Source organism: Aristolochia californica, unplaced genomic scaffold (genome assembly GCF_029961685.1).
Source record: "Aristolochia californica isolate CCGP_79_NKW_82.1479 unplaced genomic scaffold, dmAriCali1.0.hap1 SCAF_9, whole genome shotgun sequence".
Classification (NCBI taxonomy): Eukaryota; Viridiplantae; Streptophyta; class Magnoliopsida; order Piperales; family Aristolochiaceae; genus Aristolochia; species Aristolochia californica.
The window spans coordinates 38,685,516-38,705,583 of NW_027182290.1; the positions used below are offsets into that span (position 1 = coordinate 38,685,516).

Genomic DNA, 20,068 nt, shown 5'->3' on the forward strand with positions numbered 1-20,068 from the left:
TGAGACATCATACTGGTAGACCATGAATGAGTTGGAATACAGCATCGTCTCTAGCCATTATGTGAAATTGAAGATTCACGTTTGAAGATCTTACCTTGAAGACGACGTATGGGCTCCAACTTGATAGATGACCTTAATGAACACAATTTGAATTTTCAACAACTATCAATTTCAATGGATGTTCCCATCGAGATGAGAGCACAAATCCAATGACCACGACTCTATTTCCTCATATTCATTATTTATTTCTACTCATTGGCATGTGATTGCATATTTTACAAACAAAGGGAGACAATAGACAAGATTCATATGATCATCACTCGAGCTTTGTTTGTTTTCACAGAAAAAAGAAATTAATCTTCATGTTCAAAGATATGTTCTAGGATTGGAATGCCTCATTTAGTTAATATATCAACCTTCTACATATTTGGATTCTTCAAACGAGTCGCCATATTAATTTACAATGATAAGTTAGGTCTAAAATGGATAAATCAAGGGGGGAGGGGGATTGAATAAGTTTATCAAATCTTAATGGCTAATTTGAACTTCTACTACTTTTCATAATGCAACTAAGTAGGTAGTCTAAACAATCAAGTATATAACTACAATGCACATCAAGATTTATAATGTAACAATTACTATTTTAGATTGCCACTCCACTTCAAAGGATCTCGTCTTGGAGTTAAAATTTTCACTATTAGTGGCCCAACACCATCTACAACAACATACCTCGGTCAAAATTATTGCAACACTTGGGATTTGTGACAAGCAAGTACATGCACGTAGACCCTTAAAGAGATTTTTCGGTAGCAAAAATAGTAGTAATTGCAATAATTTCCAATCTGTTTATCCAAGTCTTGTTTGGTTTTCTAGATTAAAAACGTATATTTGTTTTTCAATTAAGCTAAATACCTCTTAATAGGTTATTATTACGTTCAAAGACACACACATTAGTACACCTACTCCCATGTAATATACCACAATAATTAGCAGCTCAACTCAGATCTCAATTGTAAAATTCTCAGTATAAACATAATGAGATTAGAAAAAAAGGTCAATGCACAGAGTTTGAAGGTAGTGAAATACACTTTGATTTCATAATAAGCACAATAGGTTCAACAATAAGAAAACTAAACTCTCTATTGGTTTTGAATTCAAGAGCACAATTCTTGAAAATACTTCTCAAAGCACTTCAAATTTTGATTTTTAAAATATTTAGGCATAAGTACACTTGAGACCTATCCAGAGCAATAAAAAATACAACATTTTGAAATATTCCAATGATGTATGAATTCCCAAACTCCCCCTTACTCCCCTTAAACCCAATATTTGGCCCCCTAAACTCCCCTCTAGTTTGCTTCTTTTAAACCCTATATTGAGCTCCCCCTAAGTGCATTATTGGGTTATGGACTTCTCAAGTGCTTCCATGATGTTTGATATTTTATTGGGTTTTTGAATTTTAGTTTCTATCTAAGTTTCTTCTTCTCACCCTTCTCTTCCCCTTTCTTCTCTTGCTCCACGTTTCCATCCCTCCATAAATATTTAATAAGTATAATATTCTAAAAAAGGGCATAATAGTAATTTTATTTTACCATGGTTTCACATGAAATACCATATCTAAGAACTTGTATTTGGAATTACGACATCTAAGAGGGCGTTATTAAAAATACCATTTTTAATAACGTTTCCTTCACATGTATATATTTTTTGATAATATGACAAACTTTTGAGTTATTAAGAGATATTTTTGGCTTTATTAATTACCCATTAACTGAATAAGTAGCTAAAGTAAATGAATAATCCCTTCGTTGATTTAATTGTTTAGAATAGTAAGTAAATGCCTCTTATGCATGGATGGGTCACACCACTATAAAGGGTTATAATTTTAACATGAGTTGATTTTATGCTAAAAGAAAAGGGAGTTAAGGCTAAGGCTAGCTAAGATGGCACCATAGTTTGGATATATGTTTAAGAGTAGTGAGTTTGATTTTCAAAGGTCTTATTCCTATTATTGATATGTTTTGTTATTTCTTTATATTGTAATAAATAAAAATATCTTTTGGAGTTATTAAAAGTATATTTTAGGGTACTCTCCTACTTCGATGAAATGATATGCCAACCTTTGGATTAGTAACAATTGTTTTCTTCTTGGATATATAGTTTTTCATTTCATAGCTTTGATGTTAAGATATCTATTCGATCATATCCTTGTAGTTGAAACTACATGAAAATATCGTACTGGCCAATTATCAATCAGAGTAAGTAACTCTCAATGCTAACATCAAATACAATTGAGTCTATAAGTAAAATGTCTTGTTTACAACCAAATTTATAATACCACTTCCTTTTGCATGTCTCACATAGTTATAACATAGTTATACGTTTATTCATTATTTCTATGTAAGGAGCACTGGTCATTCTAGTTGTATTGGATTATTTACACTCTTATACTAAGGTATTTATTTTTTTATTGAACATGAAAGTAATAAGATGAAAGAACATGAATTAATGATGGAAAGGACTAAACCAAAGAGGAAATGATGTAAAAAACAAAGGTAATTATAGGAAATAAACATAAAATTATTTTAATTATTTGAGTAAGGACTGAAGAACTAATGAGAGAGTAATTACAATTCTCTTGTTTTTTATGTTTTTCTAATGAGTGGGTATTATTCACTGAGAACTGTTTTTCTGTACATGAAGGTGTCAACACTAACACCAAATGCGAAGATGATTTTCATGTACATGACTGACATGATATTCATGTTGGACATGAACTTGAACTTCAAAAATCCATTTGGGGGACTAACCCCCCTAAATAAACTTTTGGGCAAGGGCCCAAAAAATATAATTAAAAATAGAATTAAATGATTAAATTAGAAAAAAGAAACTCACCTAATTAAGAGCCTCATATTTTTTTTATTCATAAGAATATACCAGGTGCTACTCAACAATCAGTCGTGCCTCAGCATAAGGACATGCTCACATCATCGTTGATTCCTTTCCATTATCAACCCGATAACAATCCTCTCCAGAAAGACTATATTCCATTCAGATTTCAGCGTTCTTCTTTGCCCTTTTCGGCATTTCCTACCATCACATGTTTCTTTTCCTTTTTCTCCATCGATCACTGCTCACGGCGTAAAAGGAGAAGCAACTCGACTACCGGCTCTTCCCTTTCCGTTGTTCTCTGGTTGGTTTCCTTACCATTGTGACTCGTGACAGAGAAAAATCAAAAGCAGAGACCGAGAAGATTGACGAAGAAGTAAGTGACTGCCGTTTTCGAGCTAATTTTTGTTCAGTTTGTGACGTGGAACAGTGGAAGAGATAAATGCCAAGTATTGAGAGAAATTTGGATCGCGTGATATTCGTCTTTGGTGTTAAGGTTTTGGTTGTTAGGGGGAACTGGCGATAGTTAGATGCTGATTCTGTTTGATCTTTTGTATACTTGTTCACGATGCATATCATCATCATGTATCCTTGTCTTCTGGTATTGGCTACACCACCCTCTTTTTAAGTTTTGCTAGAGCATCACCTAACTCCGTCAAATTAGGAAGATGACATTTTACAAATACTATTAGATCAGTTGTTCTGATCAGAACATGGGCAGTCACGCAGCAGTGACTTGGGAGGATGATGGTAGCACAGGTTAGAATGTTCGATGCCTACAGCTATAAATCATGAATAACAAGATTAAAAGTCAACGCATTGAAAAAAATGAATGAACTAGAAAGCATTGAGTGCATCAATAGAAGGGTTCATGAGATAAAGTCGTTTTAAGGGGTTTGAATCTATTAACAGAGACATGATAGTGCATCCAGGAGAAGGATTTCGTCAATGCCACTTGATGGACTGATAAAAAAGGAAGGTGGAAATTGCAGCACATGGATTGTGCTCATGTGGAAAATAAGAAGAAAGTCAATCTAGCAATTGAGGTAGCAAAAGGCTGAGCCAACATTATGAGGATTTATATAACCATTTTCCCACTCCATGAAAGTTTGGTCAAGGTAGGGGTGGGCATGGGTCGGGTTTTCCAAAACCCGAATCTGACCTTTATCCCCGTTCATGAAACTCAAAACCCGAAAAAAAATCTTAATCGTCAAACCCGACCCAAACGCTGATCCGATCACCATCCCTGCAACCCCGTTCCTGCCACGTTACAATCCCATTCCTGTGAACCCGACTTAAACCCAACCTATCCCCGCCCCATTATGTAAACCTGACCCATCCCCAACCCCGTATTACATCTCTGTCTCATTCGTGGGTCAGATTCGAGTTGGGTTCGCGTCAGGTTTGAGAAAACGCATCCCCGAGTTGAAACCCGACGGTTTTTTTTCCCATCCCGTCCCTGACCTGAAACCTGGTGGGTTTTTTTCTCTGCCCCATCCTTGACCTGCAGGGTGAAACTAGAAACCTGAATCCAGGGTTTTTGGGTCAGGTCAGGTCATGTTGGGTTCCCCTTAAAACCCGACCTGATGCTCACCCCTAGGTGAAACCATGGTAGTAGTGATGATAATGATTGTTGCCTCCTTTTTCTCCAGTCTTATTTACTGCTGCCAATCAGTTCTATGGTCTACTTGACCCATCAATTGGCATCAATCAGACCCTACTCTAGGTACAGTATCAGGTCTTTGTCAAATGTGTCTAAAACCATCTCAAGCACTTCTTTGCCTAAACATTTTCTGTAGTCTACCTTACACAAGTTTTCTTTTATACATGAATATCTACTTTTCGCCATAGATTTCCCACAGCATCTTGACATTCTTACATCTGCCATGACCATCTTTTATTTGTGTCGCTTATTCTTTGTCCAACTGTCGTCCATTATGCATGAGAAGCCTAATCATCATGCTTCATCCAAACAGTCCTTCATGGTCCAGCTGTAGATTTGCCTTCATCCTATTCATCAGATGCATTTTAAGAGCATTTTTGATAAGGTGGTACACTTTAATCTGTTTCTTTTTGGAGTTTGTGATCGGCATGAAACATATGAGTCAATATTGAAGTATGAACCATGTATAAGATTTGAGCATGAAGCAAAGTACACCAGCTCATGCAATTTTTTAAAATTTAGGCTGAATTTTTGGATAAATTTTTGTCAGGATCCATATGAACAACGATATGTAAACATGTGCTTTTTCAGTTTGGTTCCGTTTCCAAATTTGGGTTAAAGTGTGGCTGTCAGATTAAGGCAGATATGTGGCTACCCAAATATGTGTTATTTTTGTCCCTGTAAATGTGGTTACTAGGTGTCAGTGGTTACAGCTTGTTCTATGTTAAATATTTGTATATGATAGATTTTGTAGTTTATATATTGACCGATATCCTCTATTCTGTGCCACTCTGCTATCTAGTTACTGTTGGCTCTTTTATTCCAGATAGTGGGAGGGCTTAACAGCCTTTCTGAATGGCTGCATCTCTTCCCTTGGTCCATAAGAATTTTTATGTCAAGCTACGTGGAAGCTTTTTCCATTCAAGTGAAGAAGATGATCAGATATGCTCTGCGAGGATCCCCAAACTGAAAAAGGCTGAAGTTACTAAATCACAGAGAAATGAATTGCGGGCATATGGTACAACTGTTTCACGCAAGGCTCACACGGGCCTCTCTCAGAGGGTAAATTCTTCTTTCTATGCAATCATCTAAGAACATAAATGTTCAGAAGTGAAGGAGTTCAGAAAATGCTAGTTGTTGTTGACTAGAAGTTATTTGTTAGGCTTAACTGGGCATTTCTCATGCATGCTAACCTGTTGTAATTGTGTCTTACAGCTCTGCCTCTCTCATAACCTCTCTTAAGATTTTATTATAGGTAAATTCTGGGTCAAGAAGTTCTACCACTGCTTCTCTTATGTTGGGTATTGAATGGCCTTCTCCAAATGATGAAATTCGGTTTTGGGAAAAAGATTTCACTTTCGGGGATGAGACTAAGCTTACTCCAATTGATGTAGAAAAGGATTCTGATCTTATGGACGTCATTCATATCACTGCTGAGATGGCACCAATAGCCAAAGTCGGTGGCCTGGGAGATGTTGTAACCGGACTTGCCCGTGCTTGTTTATCACGTGGCCACAAAGTGCAGATAATGCTACCTTTTTATGAATGCATACCTAAGGAACAAATTAACTATTTGCAATTTATGAATACATATGATTCATATCATGATGGAAATTGGATTCCAACTAAGGCATATCATGGGGTAGTTTCTGACATTCCTGTCATATTTATTGATCCTAGCAACCACTTTTTCAAGGGACAAAATGTATATGGTGGCTCCTATAATGAGCTTGAGGCGTATTTGTTTTTCAGTCGTGCCTGCCTGGAATGGATGCAGGTCAGTCAGCTGCTTTACTTCTTATGAATTGATTTGCAAGTGTTAGAAGGGGTGTTATGTTGTTGCAGGTGACTGGAACACAACCAGATATCATCCATCTCCATGAATGGCAGACTGGTGCTTTGCCTCTTCTTTACTGGGATATGTATCACCATCTCTCTATAAAGGTGTGTTGTTACTTTCTGTCATAGATTCTGTTTCTTGTTGCAAGTAAACGATAACCTATCTTAAACTCTGATGAAAACCCCGTGTGTGTGTATACAGTTAGTGCTATTTAACTAACGGAAAGAAAGAACAACAAAAGATCCCAGTTGAATTAAAAACAAGATAAACATTATTACTTTCATTCTGTCACCAAGAGTTCGTCGAGTCTATTTATGGAAATAAATAATTTTACCTAATCTTTTTTTAACTTGGAAACTGTAGAAACCAAGATTGGTTCTCACAATCCACAACATGGAGCATTATGGTGAGTGCAGGTAAACCTTTCAGCTGTTTGTTTCATTATAGTTTCCATCATGATGTCTTAGGTCAGCCATTGGTGCTACTTCTTATAACGACTTCTGGGTAAATAATCATGACTGCAGTTATCAATGTTATAAACCTAAGCTGGTGAGGTGATCAGGCCGGTCAAACCTGGTCTAGCAGAGTTTGACTGCTCTTGATTCGGGATGATGTCATTGGACATCATAAATATTTAATTTTTTTTGAGAGAGATCGGGGGAGAAGAAATTCTGTCAATCGAACCTGTATGGGGAAGGGCAGAACCCTGCTCCTTCCCCTTCTTTCAGTCGGCAGGAAAGTGTCCCCTGTCTACAGAAAAGAAAGTGTGTTTGTAACAGAGGTTGGGGTGGGGGAGGTCTGCCCCTCCCTCACCCTTCCTTTCTCTGCCGATGAAAAGTGGTGCGGGGAGCCGCCATCATCTTTGACCTCTCTGCCACTGAAAAGTAGGGAGAAGATGGGTTGAACCTGGTTCAAATGGCTGTTCCAGTCTGTGTTTTATAACAGTGGTAATTATCATAATTGTCAAAACTTTCTTCATCTATTTTGGGATTATTGGTAGCTTGGCCTTTTCACGTCTTTCCTATCAACTTTGGTTTATGTAATTTCTTGGCCTTCCTCCACTTCTTGTTATTATAGGATACTGACATTATCTTCAAACAAAGAATTAAACAATAGCAGATACTGGCAGTTCTCAATAATGCATCGTGAATCTAAACTAAATGGACCTGGAACCTTTCAAAAGGCTCTCTATTTTCTTGTCTAATGAAGACCCCTTCCAAGTGTTCTTTCACAGTTATCGTTTTTCACTCTAGTTTCTGTATGTATCAATTGCCTCCATCTTTTCGTGCAATTGCCATTTCTTTTTCGACACTTCAAATTTTTTAATTAAATAGTCTGACTCAATTTTCACTTTAACCATGGTACTTTTATCCGACAAATTATCTCGTCTTCAGTTTCATCTTTAGTCAACCAACTTACCAAAATTTGCTTCCACTCTCAGGATAAGTGATTTGGAATGTGGCAGGTTGTTTCCTGCTCTTTGGATCTCTAGCTGTCTTCAGCTGTTTGTCAATGTCTTTTATCATGTTAAACATGGTGAACAGGCTCTAGGTATCTTGTCTAATGGTCTTATTTTTTCCAAGCTAATCTACCTAAAAAAAATCAGTTCTATATAGTCTGATAGACCCCCAATCTTATGGGTATACAACAGAAAAAAAAGGACAAATCAGGTAGAAGAGGGGGGGAGTGATGGGACAACTCAGCTCCCAGCATGATCCACCTAGCTGCAGCAGCAGCAATGGGACTGTCCCTTAAGGACAGTTAGTTACAGGAATAAGGAATAAAGGGGGAGGAGCTGGCAGAGAGGAATGGAAAAAAATCTGAGAGTAAAGTGAGGCTTCCAGACCCTCGGAAGTTTGGAGAGGATTGTCTTCACCGGCTCGGCTACAGCAGGTAGACCTACTGGAACGTCGGTCTCCAACAACCTGGTATTAGAGCGAGGTAGGACTGGGGCATGGTGAGATCGAGGATGGAAGGGCGAATGGATGCGGTTGAGAAGGATGTGTCGGAATTGAAGAACGAGATAGACGAGCTCAAGATGTACATGTCGATGATAAGGGAGCTCTTATTGGAATTCCGAGAAGGGATGAGCACCAAGGAAAAGTCACCGGTCGAAGAAACGTCTGTGGCTTAGGGCGGACGTCGGTACTGTGGAAAGCCGAGAGGAGAAACCGGCACGGAGCAGAGGGGGAATGGGAGGAGGCTGGACTTGTTGATTTTTTTCGGCAAAGACTCTTACGGGTGGCTATACTAGGCTGATTGATATTTCGTTGTCAATGCTGTTGAAGAGGAGGATAAAATACCTTCGAACGTTGTCTACCTGGAAGGATGTGCCTTAAACTGGTTCCAAATTGTTGAAAATCAAGCTCCTATGTGTACCTAAGCACAGTTCTAGGTGGCACTCATCTGTCATAGGCAGGGGGCCTGTACAAAGTCCTCGCACTCTGTCACCGCATATAAGGAGCAGTTCGAGCTTCTCTCGACTTCGCTCGTTGATGCAACCAGACAAGACAGCGACTCTCGCCCTCCCATCTAGCTCCCTCTCTGGCATCATCAGCATATCAGAATGGCTCTCTTCGGTCTCGTATAGTCAATTCGGCCAATGGGTATCCATCCTTGGCCTACCGGTGGAGCGCTGGCAATCCACAATCTTCTCAAGCATTATCGCCGACTTTTGCTCAATCATAGCATTGGACCCTTCCACAGAGCACTGGCACCCGCTTCCTCATTGCTGAATTTATAGAAAAGAGAAAAACTTCATTGACTTAATGTAATCTGAGTACATGAACCCCTATTTATAATAGAGGAAAGTAGTAGAGTCCAATTACAATTAAACTACCCTTGTCCCAATTACACCCAAACTCTAACACTTAAAGATAAGTCCTAGCATAATTAAATAACTCAACATAAATAGAAGACTAATATAACTAAAACACCTTTAAATTGAGACTCTTCTGTGAGACTCCTGTAAAACTTCACCATATTAATTCTCTCTCTGTGAGACTTCTTACTATGAGAGTCCTATAAGAGCCTACCATATCTTCTCTTCAACACTCATTAACCTTCCTTTGCTCTTGCTAAGGCCAGCTTTTTCTGTGCATTGTTGTTGATAATGCCTGTTTCTGGGTCCGATTTACTTTTAGTGCAATGGCAGACTTCCGGCAATAGGTAGATCATCATTTCCCTTTCGATGAGTTGACTCACGACTCGCTGCCCCGAACAGGCAACCTACCGAGGCTAGGACCCTTTCCTATCTACTCGGCGCTAAGTGATTATCCCTCCCCTCCTCACCTACCATATACCCCAAATTCAAATCCACTCTAGAAATCTCGGCCCTCCCCATGCAACCCTGGCACGGTCAGCGACGCTGCCCCGCTGGCCCCCTGACAGATCTGCCCCCTTGCCAGCCTTCCTTGCCTCTTTTCTCCCCCATTTTATGTGCACCAGTTGCCCCTCCCCACACCCACACCCACACCCATCCACTGAAAATGACCTTTCATTGCCTTCACCAACCTCCTTATAGTCCCCAACTAATTCCAACCGACAACGCGCCGCCCCCCCCCCTCCTTGCCCCGTCATGTCAAAACTGGACAGATTCCTCGCTAATGAGGATTCACTAAGGCTCTACAACAATGCAACTGGCAAAGTTCTCGGTCATGTGGTTTCGGATCATTGACTGATTTTGATAGATACTCACTTCGGCAGTTGGTTTCCCACCTTTCAGGTTCAACAATGTTTGGCTCAATGATGTTTCCTTTGAATCTTCTTTCCAATCCTTTTGGAAGAAGATTGTCGCTGTCGGTCCTAAGGGATGGTCCCTCCCTGTTAATCTCAAGCTTCTCAAGCCCCTCTTGCGTGGCTGGTCTTTGGGGCGTCGATCTTTGCACTCTACTGAGAAAGCCTCTATCTTATCCTGATGGCTGCCCTTGATTCTGATGAGGAGTCCAAATGTCTTTCTCCCTTTGAAATTGCACAACGCTATGCTCTACAAGGCCAGTTGCAAACTTTTGCTCATAATGAGCTTGTTCACTGGAAGCAGTACACCCGTTTCAAATGGCTCTTGTAGGGTGATGCGAACATAAAGTTCTTCAATGCTGTTGCTACCGCTAGGGGGAGCGCCAACCGAATAACTTTGCTTTGCATCAATGGCGAAGTTACTTCAAAGTGGTCTCTCATTTCTAACACTTTGGTGAGCTTTTTCAAGTCTCTATACCGAAAGCCATCCAGTTCGGTCTTTCTTCTAGAGTGTTAGCCTCTTGGCAATTCCCGCAGCGTCTGTTGGTGTTATTGAGCTTCCTTTCTCCACCAGAGAAATTTAAAAAGCTGCTTTGGGCCTTTCTTTGAATTGGGCTCCAGGTCCGGATAGGTATAATGGTGAATTCTACTGTCGTTGTTGGTCTTCCATCGGCTAGGATATTTCTGATATGGTCCATGCTTTCTACCACTGGGGCATCTCGTTCAAAAGTATTGGGGCTTCGTGCATCGCCCTTGTTCCCAAAAGAGAAGTGGTGAGCAGCCTACAGATTTTTGGCCCATAAGTCTCACTAACAGCACATACAAGGTTCTAGCTCATCTTCTTGCCAACCGTCTCAGGGCGGTCCTGCCTATTGTCATTCACCGGGGCCGGAGTGCTTTTATCAAAAGGAGAAATATTCTTGACTCCACAATGGTTAGTCACGAACTTCTCCCCTACTTCAAGACCTTGAAGCTCCCTTAGTTTATCCTCAAGTTGGATTTTTGAAAATGCTTTTGATAAGGTTAATTGGCATCTTTTGGACATTCTATTTGGCAAAATGGGTTTTAGAGACAAATGGCATTTCTGGATCCAAAGTTGCATCTCCTCTGCCAGTTATTTTGTGCTCCTTAATGGGACTATGTGTGGCTATTTCAAAGGAACCCGTGGCATTCGTCAGGGCGACCCTTTATCCCCTTTGCTCTTCAATGTGGTGGCTGAATATTTCTCCTCTTTGATCTATTCGGCCAAAGAGATTGGTTGACTCCCTACTGCCGAGCATGCTGCATTTGACATCCCGATTCTTCAGTTTGCAGATGACACCATATGTTATGGTGTGGGCACTATGGATTGGATCAGAAAATTGAGGGCCGCTCTTGGCCTCTTTGAACTGGTTTTGAAGGCAAACTATAAATTGGAAGAAAACCACTCTGCTTGGATATTATATTGGTAGCACGATTCTCCAAGATATGGCCGAGTTTCTGGGTTGCTCTCTTGACAGCACGCCATCCTCATACTTGGGCCTTCCTCTGTTTGATACTCGTCCCACTACAGCTCTTTGGTCCCCTCTCATTGAGAAGTTCGAGAAAAGACTTGCCACTTAGCAAGGTAAGCTCTTATCTACTGCGGGCAGACTTACTTTAACGAAATTGTGCTTGGCGGGCTTGCCTAACTACTATCCTTCATGAGTTGTCTGGCCTCTGTGTGTTCTAAGATTGATGCTATCCGTCGACGATTTCTCTGGAGAGGTTTCGAGTACACTTTCCGATAGCATCTTGTTAATTGGAAGGAAGTTTGTTTGGCGTTTTGTTTGTTTGATTGCAAGATTAGAGGAGGGGCGAGTTGGAAGGAAGTTTGTCTCCCTCAATTTCGTGGTGGTCTGGGTATCCGACTTACTAAAGACATGAATTGCGTCTTCCTTAAATGGATCTGGAATTTCAATACAAAGTATTGTGGCTTGTGGAGGAGCATGGTGAGCTTTTCACTTCAGCTCACTGGCCATTGGTGGAGAGAGGGAGGCACTCCCCGCTGTTTGTCCCCCATATGGAAATCTGTAGACAAGCTGCTCCCTACCTTCAAGGTTGCAACATCCTTCTATGCTGGGAATGGGATGACGCTTCTTTTCTAGATTGATGAGTAGTGCGGCCCTCTCCCTCTCATTGAGGTGTACACCGGGCTCTCTAGGATTTCCTTGGATTTGTCCTGCTCTGGGGCTGATGCGTGGAGCAGTCAGTCTTGGAGCCTTCTCTTCCGTGGGGGTTTGAGTGATGAGGAAGCCACTGCCTTGTGCCCGCTCTTGTCCAACCTTAGCAGTGTTATCCTTCGGGACCGAACTCATGACAAGTTGATTTGGAACCATGTTAATGGTATCTTCTCGGTTGCCTCTGCTTACTCCCGCATCAGTGGAGAAGACCCCAATGTGCCAGAGCACAAGGCCTATGTTGCATGGAGGCTCTCGGCCCCGAACAAGATTAAATTCTTCTTATGGACTGCCCTTCGAGAGCAAATCCTCACTGTTGATAACCTTCTCAAGCGCGGATTTACCACTCCTGATAGTACCTGCCCCCTCTACGGTGTTTGTGAAGAGTCTGTTCAGCACGTTCTCCTCTATTGCAACTATTATTGGAGAGTTTGGATGACCATTTTCCAGAAAATTGGTATCCAATTGGGCCTTCACAAGGACCTCTTTGGCACTATCTAGATGGTTTGTGGGACTCGTCTGCCTAAAATCGGCAAATTGATTCTCTCCTCTTGCCTCACTCACATCCCTTGGTGTCTTTGGCGGAGCGCAATAACCGTCGTTTCAACCTCAAGTTCAGTAATCTGGAAAGCATTGTCCCTTGCACCGCAGGTATGATCTCTAGTTGGCTGCACACCAGGAAGGAATTTGTCCCCTAGACGGGTATCTCCCTTCGTTGGAACTGGCGTCTTCTGGAATCATGTCCCTAGGTTGGCCAACTCCTCGGGTGATAGATTAGTTAAACTTGAGACCTCCTTGCAATCTCTCATTGTTTGGGATGGTCCCCCCCACCTTGTAATTCAACTCTTTGTAGCTCTTTAATAAAATTCTGCACTATTTCAAAAAAAAAAGTAGTCAGACCTAAGTGTCAACAGATGTCTATCCACATACCTCTGTTGTTTTGTAAGCAGCCACACTCGACATTGATCTAAATGGATAGCTTGCGCAAAATTCTGGTACAATACCACCTTCCACCGAGCCACGGGCATGACTCCTTTTTTGAGCTTTATATGGTTGAGACCCACCAAAAATACTTCGGTACTCCCTCGACACATCACCGATAGACGAAGTTGACCAACAACTTCAAGACCACGATGCCATCCTAGAGGAACTCAAGCTTAGGCTAGAATGAAGATGCAATCAGGCGTTTTAATCATGAGTTCAGCAGCTTTGACAGAACTATCGAGTCGGCAGTAGGTCTTATTTCCAGCTGGTTTCACTCTCACCATGAATTCTCTGTGCTCAAGGAGATGCCACTTCGAATTAATTGGCATATCTTTGCTCACATGTCTAGTCAATCCAAGCCTCCAGCTATGGTTGAATGGTTCCCCCCTCCTTTGGGCAGCATTAAGCTGAACTTTGACAGTAGTGCTTTGGGATGCCCAAGATCTGCTGGCTTTGGGGGCGTCTTTCGAAACTTCTCGGGTGAGGCAATCTTGTCTTATGTGAGACCCTTAGGGCTTGCTGACTCGACCACCGCCGAATTCTCTGCTCTCTTACACGGTCTAAATGTTTTCAAGGAACAACTCTTTGGGCACCTCCTCATTGAAGGTGACTCCAGTGTTGTTATTGGCTGGGGCTTGGGTCCGGCTTCCATCTCCCCCCCCCCCCCCCCCCCCCCCCTCCTGCGTTCCTTTTGATGTAATCGTTTCCTTCTAATTAAATTATCAACACCTTTTAAAAAAAAAGAATAAATATTCAAGCCGATACTAAACGAAGGGATATGTACTTCCAAGTAGGAGATCTTGTCTATCTTAAACTACAACCCTACCGCCTCTGCTTCTTGGTCCACAAACTCAATGAGAAACTCAGCCCCCGTTTCGATGGGCCCTTCAAAATTCTGGCCCAAATTGGTGAAGTGGCCTACCACCATGACCTCTCATCATATGCTCGCATCCACCTCGCCTTCCACATCAGTCAACTCAAAAGGTCGGCTCATCCTCCCATTTCCAGCCAACCTTGGCTTCAGTGCCTCATAGATGACATGGTACTCTCCGTCCAACCCGCTCATATCCTCCGAACTCGACAAATCCAAGATGGCACCTATGAGGTACTCGTCCAGTGGAAGGACCTTCTTGAATTTGAGGCCACACGGGAACCTTACACCACTATTTCCTTCCTCCTTGAGGACAAGGTGTATACAATGTAAAGTTGTGGAGTCTAATTAGAGCCTTACACAGAGTCGGCATGCGGATTTTACACTTGTATTTCGGTTGCCCTAGTTTTCTCTTTATATTTGGGGGCGCCGCCATTAGGGTTGTAATTGAGGATCATCAATTTCTGTTGTGAAAAGTTAGAGAAAAACACTTGAGTGTGTGTGATTTCTCTTGTAACCTACTTCATCATCATAGTGAATTATTGCAGCGGTGGAAGACAGGACATAGTCTCACCTTGAGGCGAACTTGTATAAATCTTGTGTTTTTTGTGTTTGATTATTTCTTCTTCTGCGATTATTATTGCTCTCGTTAGTATTGAATTAGGGCGTCTAATTCCTAACATACAACACAGTAGGGTAATGTTTTGGTATAGGGCAGATTATCTTATGGGTCCTTGGAGCTGTGACTCACTTGCAACTTTTGTTTATGTCCTTAATGTACTCCTGCAAAGTAACAAGCTCAAATATTTTCTTCAATTCAGATGTCATTTGTGCATACTAGATTGGAAATCCTATACTTTTTTGTGTTCAATTTTAGCTGCAAGGTCAAACATCCATTAGCAAAAGATGATTTTTTTTTTTAAAGATGAATTCTTCATTGGATTAACTAAAAAAGATGAATTTCTTCATTAGATTAACTAACTTACTTTTGACTTTGTGCCAAAGCTATTTGGCTTGTCTACATGATGCTTCCATCTTTATATTTTTTTTTTTTCAGTATTGAGCAACTAAATAAGTGTGGTCTTGATGGATCTACATATGCCACTATTGACAAGGTGAGAACCCTTTCCATAATTTGTCATCTTGTGAACTCTCTTGAATATGGTCTCATGCTTACACGTTCAAGATTCGTACTGTTTCTTTTCAACTTTAAAAGCTCCATTTTTCTCTCTTCATTAGCATTTTATTTGCTTCTAGGCTGTTGATGATCGGACTATTGGACACAATCCTGGAAGACTAAGCTTGTTGAAAGGCGGGGTCGTATACAGCAATTCAGTGGTGTAAGTGTCCTTATAGAATATGTGCTTGGTGATCTCTACCTTGGCATAGCACAGGGAAAATATAAAATGTTTCACAGATTGTTAGTTTTACTAGTCTTTTATCCAATATTCATATATTATGGCCACCAGGTGCCATATTTATTTCTAATGAATGGTTATGTTCTTGTGTCATATGAAGCCTATGGAAGAAAAAAGTATGTCTTTGTACTGTATCATGCAAATAAAAAGGACTCATGCAACATTGGTTATTTATAACTTGCATTTTACGTAACATTTCTTGTTACTTATTTGTTTGATTGTGAAGAGTCATTTTAATGCTGTATGAGATGTAATCTACCGTTCAAGGATTTCCATTGCTATAAGAGAATCCTTCTTGGTCAGACTTTTTAGTATGATTATATTTAACTAGGCCCTCAACTTGATGTGTTGCCTTTATTTTATAAATTTCTATGGACTTTTTTTTTTTTTTTTTGTTGAAAATGTGTGTATAGACTATAAAAAAGAAGAGAGAAGTACTATCAAACCTAGGGCAGAGAGCCTTCCTCCACAACAAGGTGTTGGAGTGAAATGCCCGCCTTAGCCTGGATGTCTGCCAAATCATTGACAGAGCGAGGAATGTGCTTCCAAGTACAATTCAAAAGGGAAATTAAATTACATATTTCCGAGTACATGTCCCAGTGATGCCACAGAGGCCTTTTTGCACACCAGTTAATGATGACCTTTGAGTCGCCTTCGTTGCAGAGTGGTCCCGTGAGTCGACATGAGAAAATTTGAATTCCGTTTAGCAATCCCGAAAGTTCTGCTGTTGTGGAGTAGGAGTTACTAAGAGGGCCCGCGAAAGAGAAGAGGAGATAGCCGTTAGCATCATGGATAACTCCTCTTTAGCCCGCAGGGCCAGAGCAACCAAGAGCGCTCCATCAAAGTTAAGCTTGAAGTGGCCCAATGGTAGGGGTGACCATATAGCCATGATCGGGGGGCAAGAGGGCTGTGACAGCCCAACAACCAGGGCTAATTTCCTCTAAAGTTTGAGCTGCTGAAGTTTCTGAATTCTTTTCGGTTTAGAAGCCAGATAGATACTTGGCCCATAATGTGATCAGTCAGGATTTAGGTGAGGGAAGATTTGAATTTGAATTTTCTCCTATTTCTTTCTTTCCATAGTCCTCATAGGATATGTCCAATGCAACACGATAGAATTGGCTGTCCTAGCTTTGGGAGACTAGTGTCAATGAGTGAGAGAATAGTGGATGACAAATTTGATGCAGATTGGAGCCCGATTTTATTTAAAAGAAAGGTCCAGACATAGTGGGCATAATGGCATGATAGGAGAATGTGATTGGCTGTTTCATGAGTTTTTTTCCAGAAAGGGCACAGAGGGCCCGAGCAGTTGGACTTTCCCAGCCAAGCTCAAGATGCTGAAGCAATTGCTGTAGTCCTGGGCCTTTGTGAGAAATGCCTCTTCTTCAGCCGAGAGAGCCTTCGTCCTTTCTCAGATTGCCACTCTTGACTCTGAGGAGGAATCTAGAAGCTTCTCTTCCTCGGAAATAACTCAGAGATATGCCCTCCAAGGGCAAATGCAGTTCTTCGCTCATAGTGAGCTCGTGCACTAGAAGCAGCGTGCAAGATTTAAGTGGCTCGCCGATGGGGATGGCAATACTAAATTCTTCCATGCAGTCGCCTCTCCACGGAGAAGAGCCAATTGCATCACCATGCTCAACGTCAATGGTGAGATTACCTTGGATCGATCCCTTATTTCAGACTCACTGGTGAACTTTTTTGCAGATTTATATTCTGATTGCCAACCAGTCTGCCCTTTCTTTGAAAGGGTTCATTTCCAGGCTATTCCTTCTGTTGTAGCTAGTCTCATCGAGCTCCTTTTCTCCAGTAGGGAAATTGAAAAAGCAGCACTAGGTCTTCCACTGGATCACGCTCCGGGCTCGGATGGTTTCAACGGGGAATTCTATCGCCGATGCTGGCCCTTCATCAGAGACGACATTACCTACATGGTTCACTCATTCTCTCAGCATGACATCAGATTTAGGAGCATCAGAACTTCGTTTATTGCCCTCATCCCTAAAAAAGAAGGGGCAGAACTTCCATTTGACTTTCGGTTGATCAGTCTCACCGCCAGTGCCTACAAGGTGCTTGCGAGCCTCCTTGCCAATTGCCTCAGGGCGGTTCTCCCTATTGCCATTCATCATGGCCAGAGTGCTTTTATCAAGGGAAAGAATATATTAGATTCAGCCATGGCATGTCACGAGCTCATCCACCATTTTATGGCTTTAAAGCTCCCCAGATTCATCCTCAAGCTTGATTTCAAGAAAGCCTTTAACAAAGTTAATTGGAAGCTTCTGGACACTCTCCTGGGGAAGATGGGATTTGGGGAAAAATGGCGCTTCTGGATTCAAAGTTGCATCTCCTCTGTGATCTACTCCGTTCTTCTCAACGGAATGGTGTGCGGGTATTTTAAGGGATCCAGGGGAATCAGGCAGGGAGACCCCCTTTCCCCTTTGCTCTTCAATGTAGTAGTGGAATATCTATCCTCATTGATCTATTCGGCCAAGAACTTGGGATGGCTTCTCCCCACGACGGACTGTGCAACCTTTGATGTACCGATCCTTCAGTTTGCTGACGATACCATTTGCTTTGGGGTTGGTGCTATGGATCAGATCTGAAAACTGCGTGCCGTATTGGGACTATTATTGGCTTTTGGTCAGAATATTAACTGGAAGAAAACCACTCTCCTAGGCTATCACATCGACTCATCTATGCTTTAGGGTATGGCTGACTATTTGGGGTGCTCATTGGGAAATTTGCCAGTTACATATCTAGGACTCCCACTCTTTGACTCTCGGCCTTCGGCAACGCTTTTGTCCCCCCTAATTGAGAAATTTGAAAAGAGACTAGCTACTCAGAGGGGCAAGCTTTTATCTACTGCAGGGCAACTCACTCTCCTCAAGTCTTGTTTAGCAGGGCTACCAAACTATTTATTATCCTTCATGCACTGTCCAACCTTCGTTTGCTACAGGATTGACGCCATATGTTGGCATTTTCTCGGGAGAGGATCAGAGGACACCTTCATATATCATTTGGTGAGTTGGAAGGATATTTGCATGCCCAACAATTGGGGTGGTTTAGGCATCCAGCCTACGAAGGAGATGAACAATGCCCTTATGCTCAAATGGATCTGGAACTTCAACATCAAGCATAACAGCCTATGGAGAGATATTGTCAGGTTCTATCTTCAACCTTCGGGTGCCTGGTGGAGGGAGGATGTCGTTATTCGCCTCCTGTCCCCGATATGAAAATTAATTCAAAAGCTCATCCCAATATTCAGAGATGCAACTTCCTTTCACACAGGCTATGGAAGGACCCTCCTCTTTTGGTTGGATGAATGGTGTGGCCCCCGCCCCCTCTCCGACGATTTCCCGGGGCTCTCTAGGGTGGCGAGAGACCTCTCCTGCTCAGTAGCAGATTCTTGGAGAGATCGTTCATGGAGTCTAACGTTTCGCCGGGGATTAAATGATGAGGAAACTTCGGCTTTTTGCTCTCTCCTCTCTAGACTCGGCAATATTACTATCCGTGAGCATGCAGTTGATAAACTGACGTGGAAGCTCAGTATTAATGGCCGATTCACAGTTGCATCCGCCTACTCTCATATAAAAAACACAAGATTAAAGCATGCAGGAGCACAAGGCAAATTTGGCATGGAAGCTCTTTACGCCTAGTAAAATCAAAATTTTCATGTAGACGACCATAAGGGAACAAATCCTCACCTCTGAAAACCTCCATAGCAGAGGCTACACAACCCCCGATCGTACTTGTTCCCTCTGTGGTACAAGCAATGAAACAGTCCAACATGTTCTATTACATTGTGATTTCTTTTGGCAAGTCTGGATGAAGATCTTCCAGAAGATTGGACTCCAAATAAGGCTACATCAGGACATCTTTGGAACCTATGAGATGGTTATGGGGATTTGCCTTCCTAGGTTGGGCAAGTTAATTCTCTTGGCATGCCTTGCGCATGTCCCATGGTGCTTATCACTCTAGCGCAATAACCGGAGATTCAACTCCAAGGCTAGCACCCTGGAAAACACGGCTTCTCATGCAGTGGGCCTTATCTCGAGTTGGTTACATACCAGGAAGGAGTTTGCTTCTCTATCGGGTGTAACCCTTTGGGAAAAAAGGGGTTTGATCGCGCATATGGCGGGCCCGTGCAGAACTCCGATTATGGCCACCTGGGATCCTCCCCCTTGCGACTGCATCAAACTCAATTTTGATGGCAGTGCTTTAGGTTGTCCTGGGCCAGCTGGAGTTGGTGGTGTTTTTAGAGACAATAGTGGAGACCTTATTCTATCTTATGCAGGGCCCTTGAGCATTGTTGATTCAAATACTACTGAAGTGAGTGTTCTTCTATTCGGCCTTCAAATTTTCAAAGAACGTCTCCATGGTAAGCTGTGTATTGAAGGAGATTCTAAGACTGTCATCAGCTGATGCTCAAAAGATAGCTCTCCCTCTTGGCGCCACTGGCCTATCATTGATTGTATTGCT

The 20,068-nt window shown here is 41.8% G+C and overlaps 1 protein-coding gene across 3 annotated transcripts in view; it reads left to right on the forward strand.

Moving 5' to 3' along the window:
- The first annotated feature begins 3,022 nt into the window (after nucleotides 1-3,022).
- The window catches only part of LOC137942023 (uncharacterized), a 34,512-nt gene continuing 17,466 nt past the window's right edge, over nucleotides 3,023-20,068 (forward strand). For 2 of the 3 annotated variants that reach the window (XM_068787690.1, XM_068787692.1), the window contains exons 1-7: nucleotides 3,023-3,265; nucleotides 5,379-5,614; nucleotides 5,808-6,329; nucleotides 6,398-6,496; nucleotides 6,756-6,808; nucleotides 15,238-15,295; nucleotides 15,438-15,520. In XM_068787690.1, coding sequence (XP_068643791.1) covers nucleotides 5,408-5,614; nucleotides 5,808-6,329; nucleotides 6,398-6,496; nucleotides 6,756-6,808; nucleotides 15,238-15,295; nucleotides 15,438-15,520 — 1,022 coding nt within the window. In that variant the 5' untranslated portion in view covers nucleotides 3,023-3,265; nucleotides 5,379-5,407. Of the gene's footprint in view, nucleotides 3,266-5,354; nucleotides 5,615-5,807; nucleotides 6,330-6,397; nucleotides 6,497-6,755; nucleotides 6,809-15,237; nucleotides 15,296-15,437; nucleotides 15,521-20,068 lie in introns of all 3 variants that reach the window. The other variant, XM_068787691.1, reaches the window with a different exon arrangement.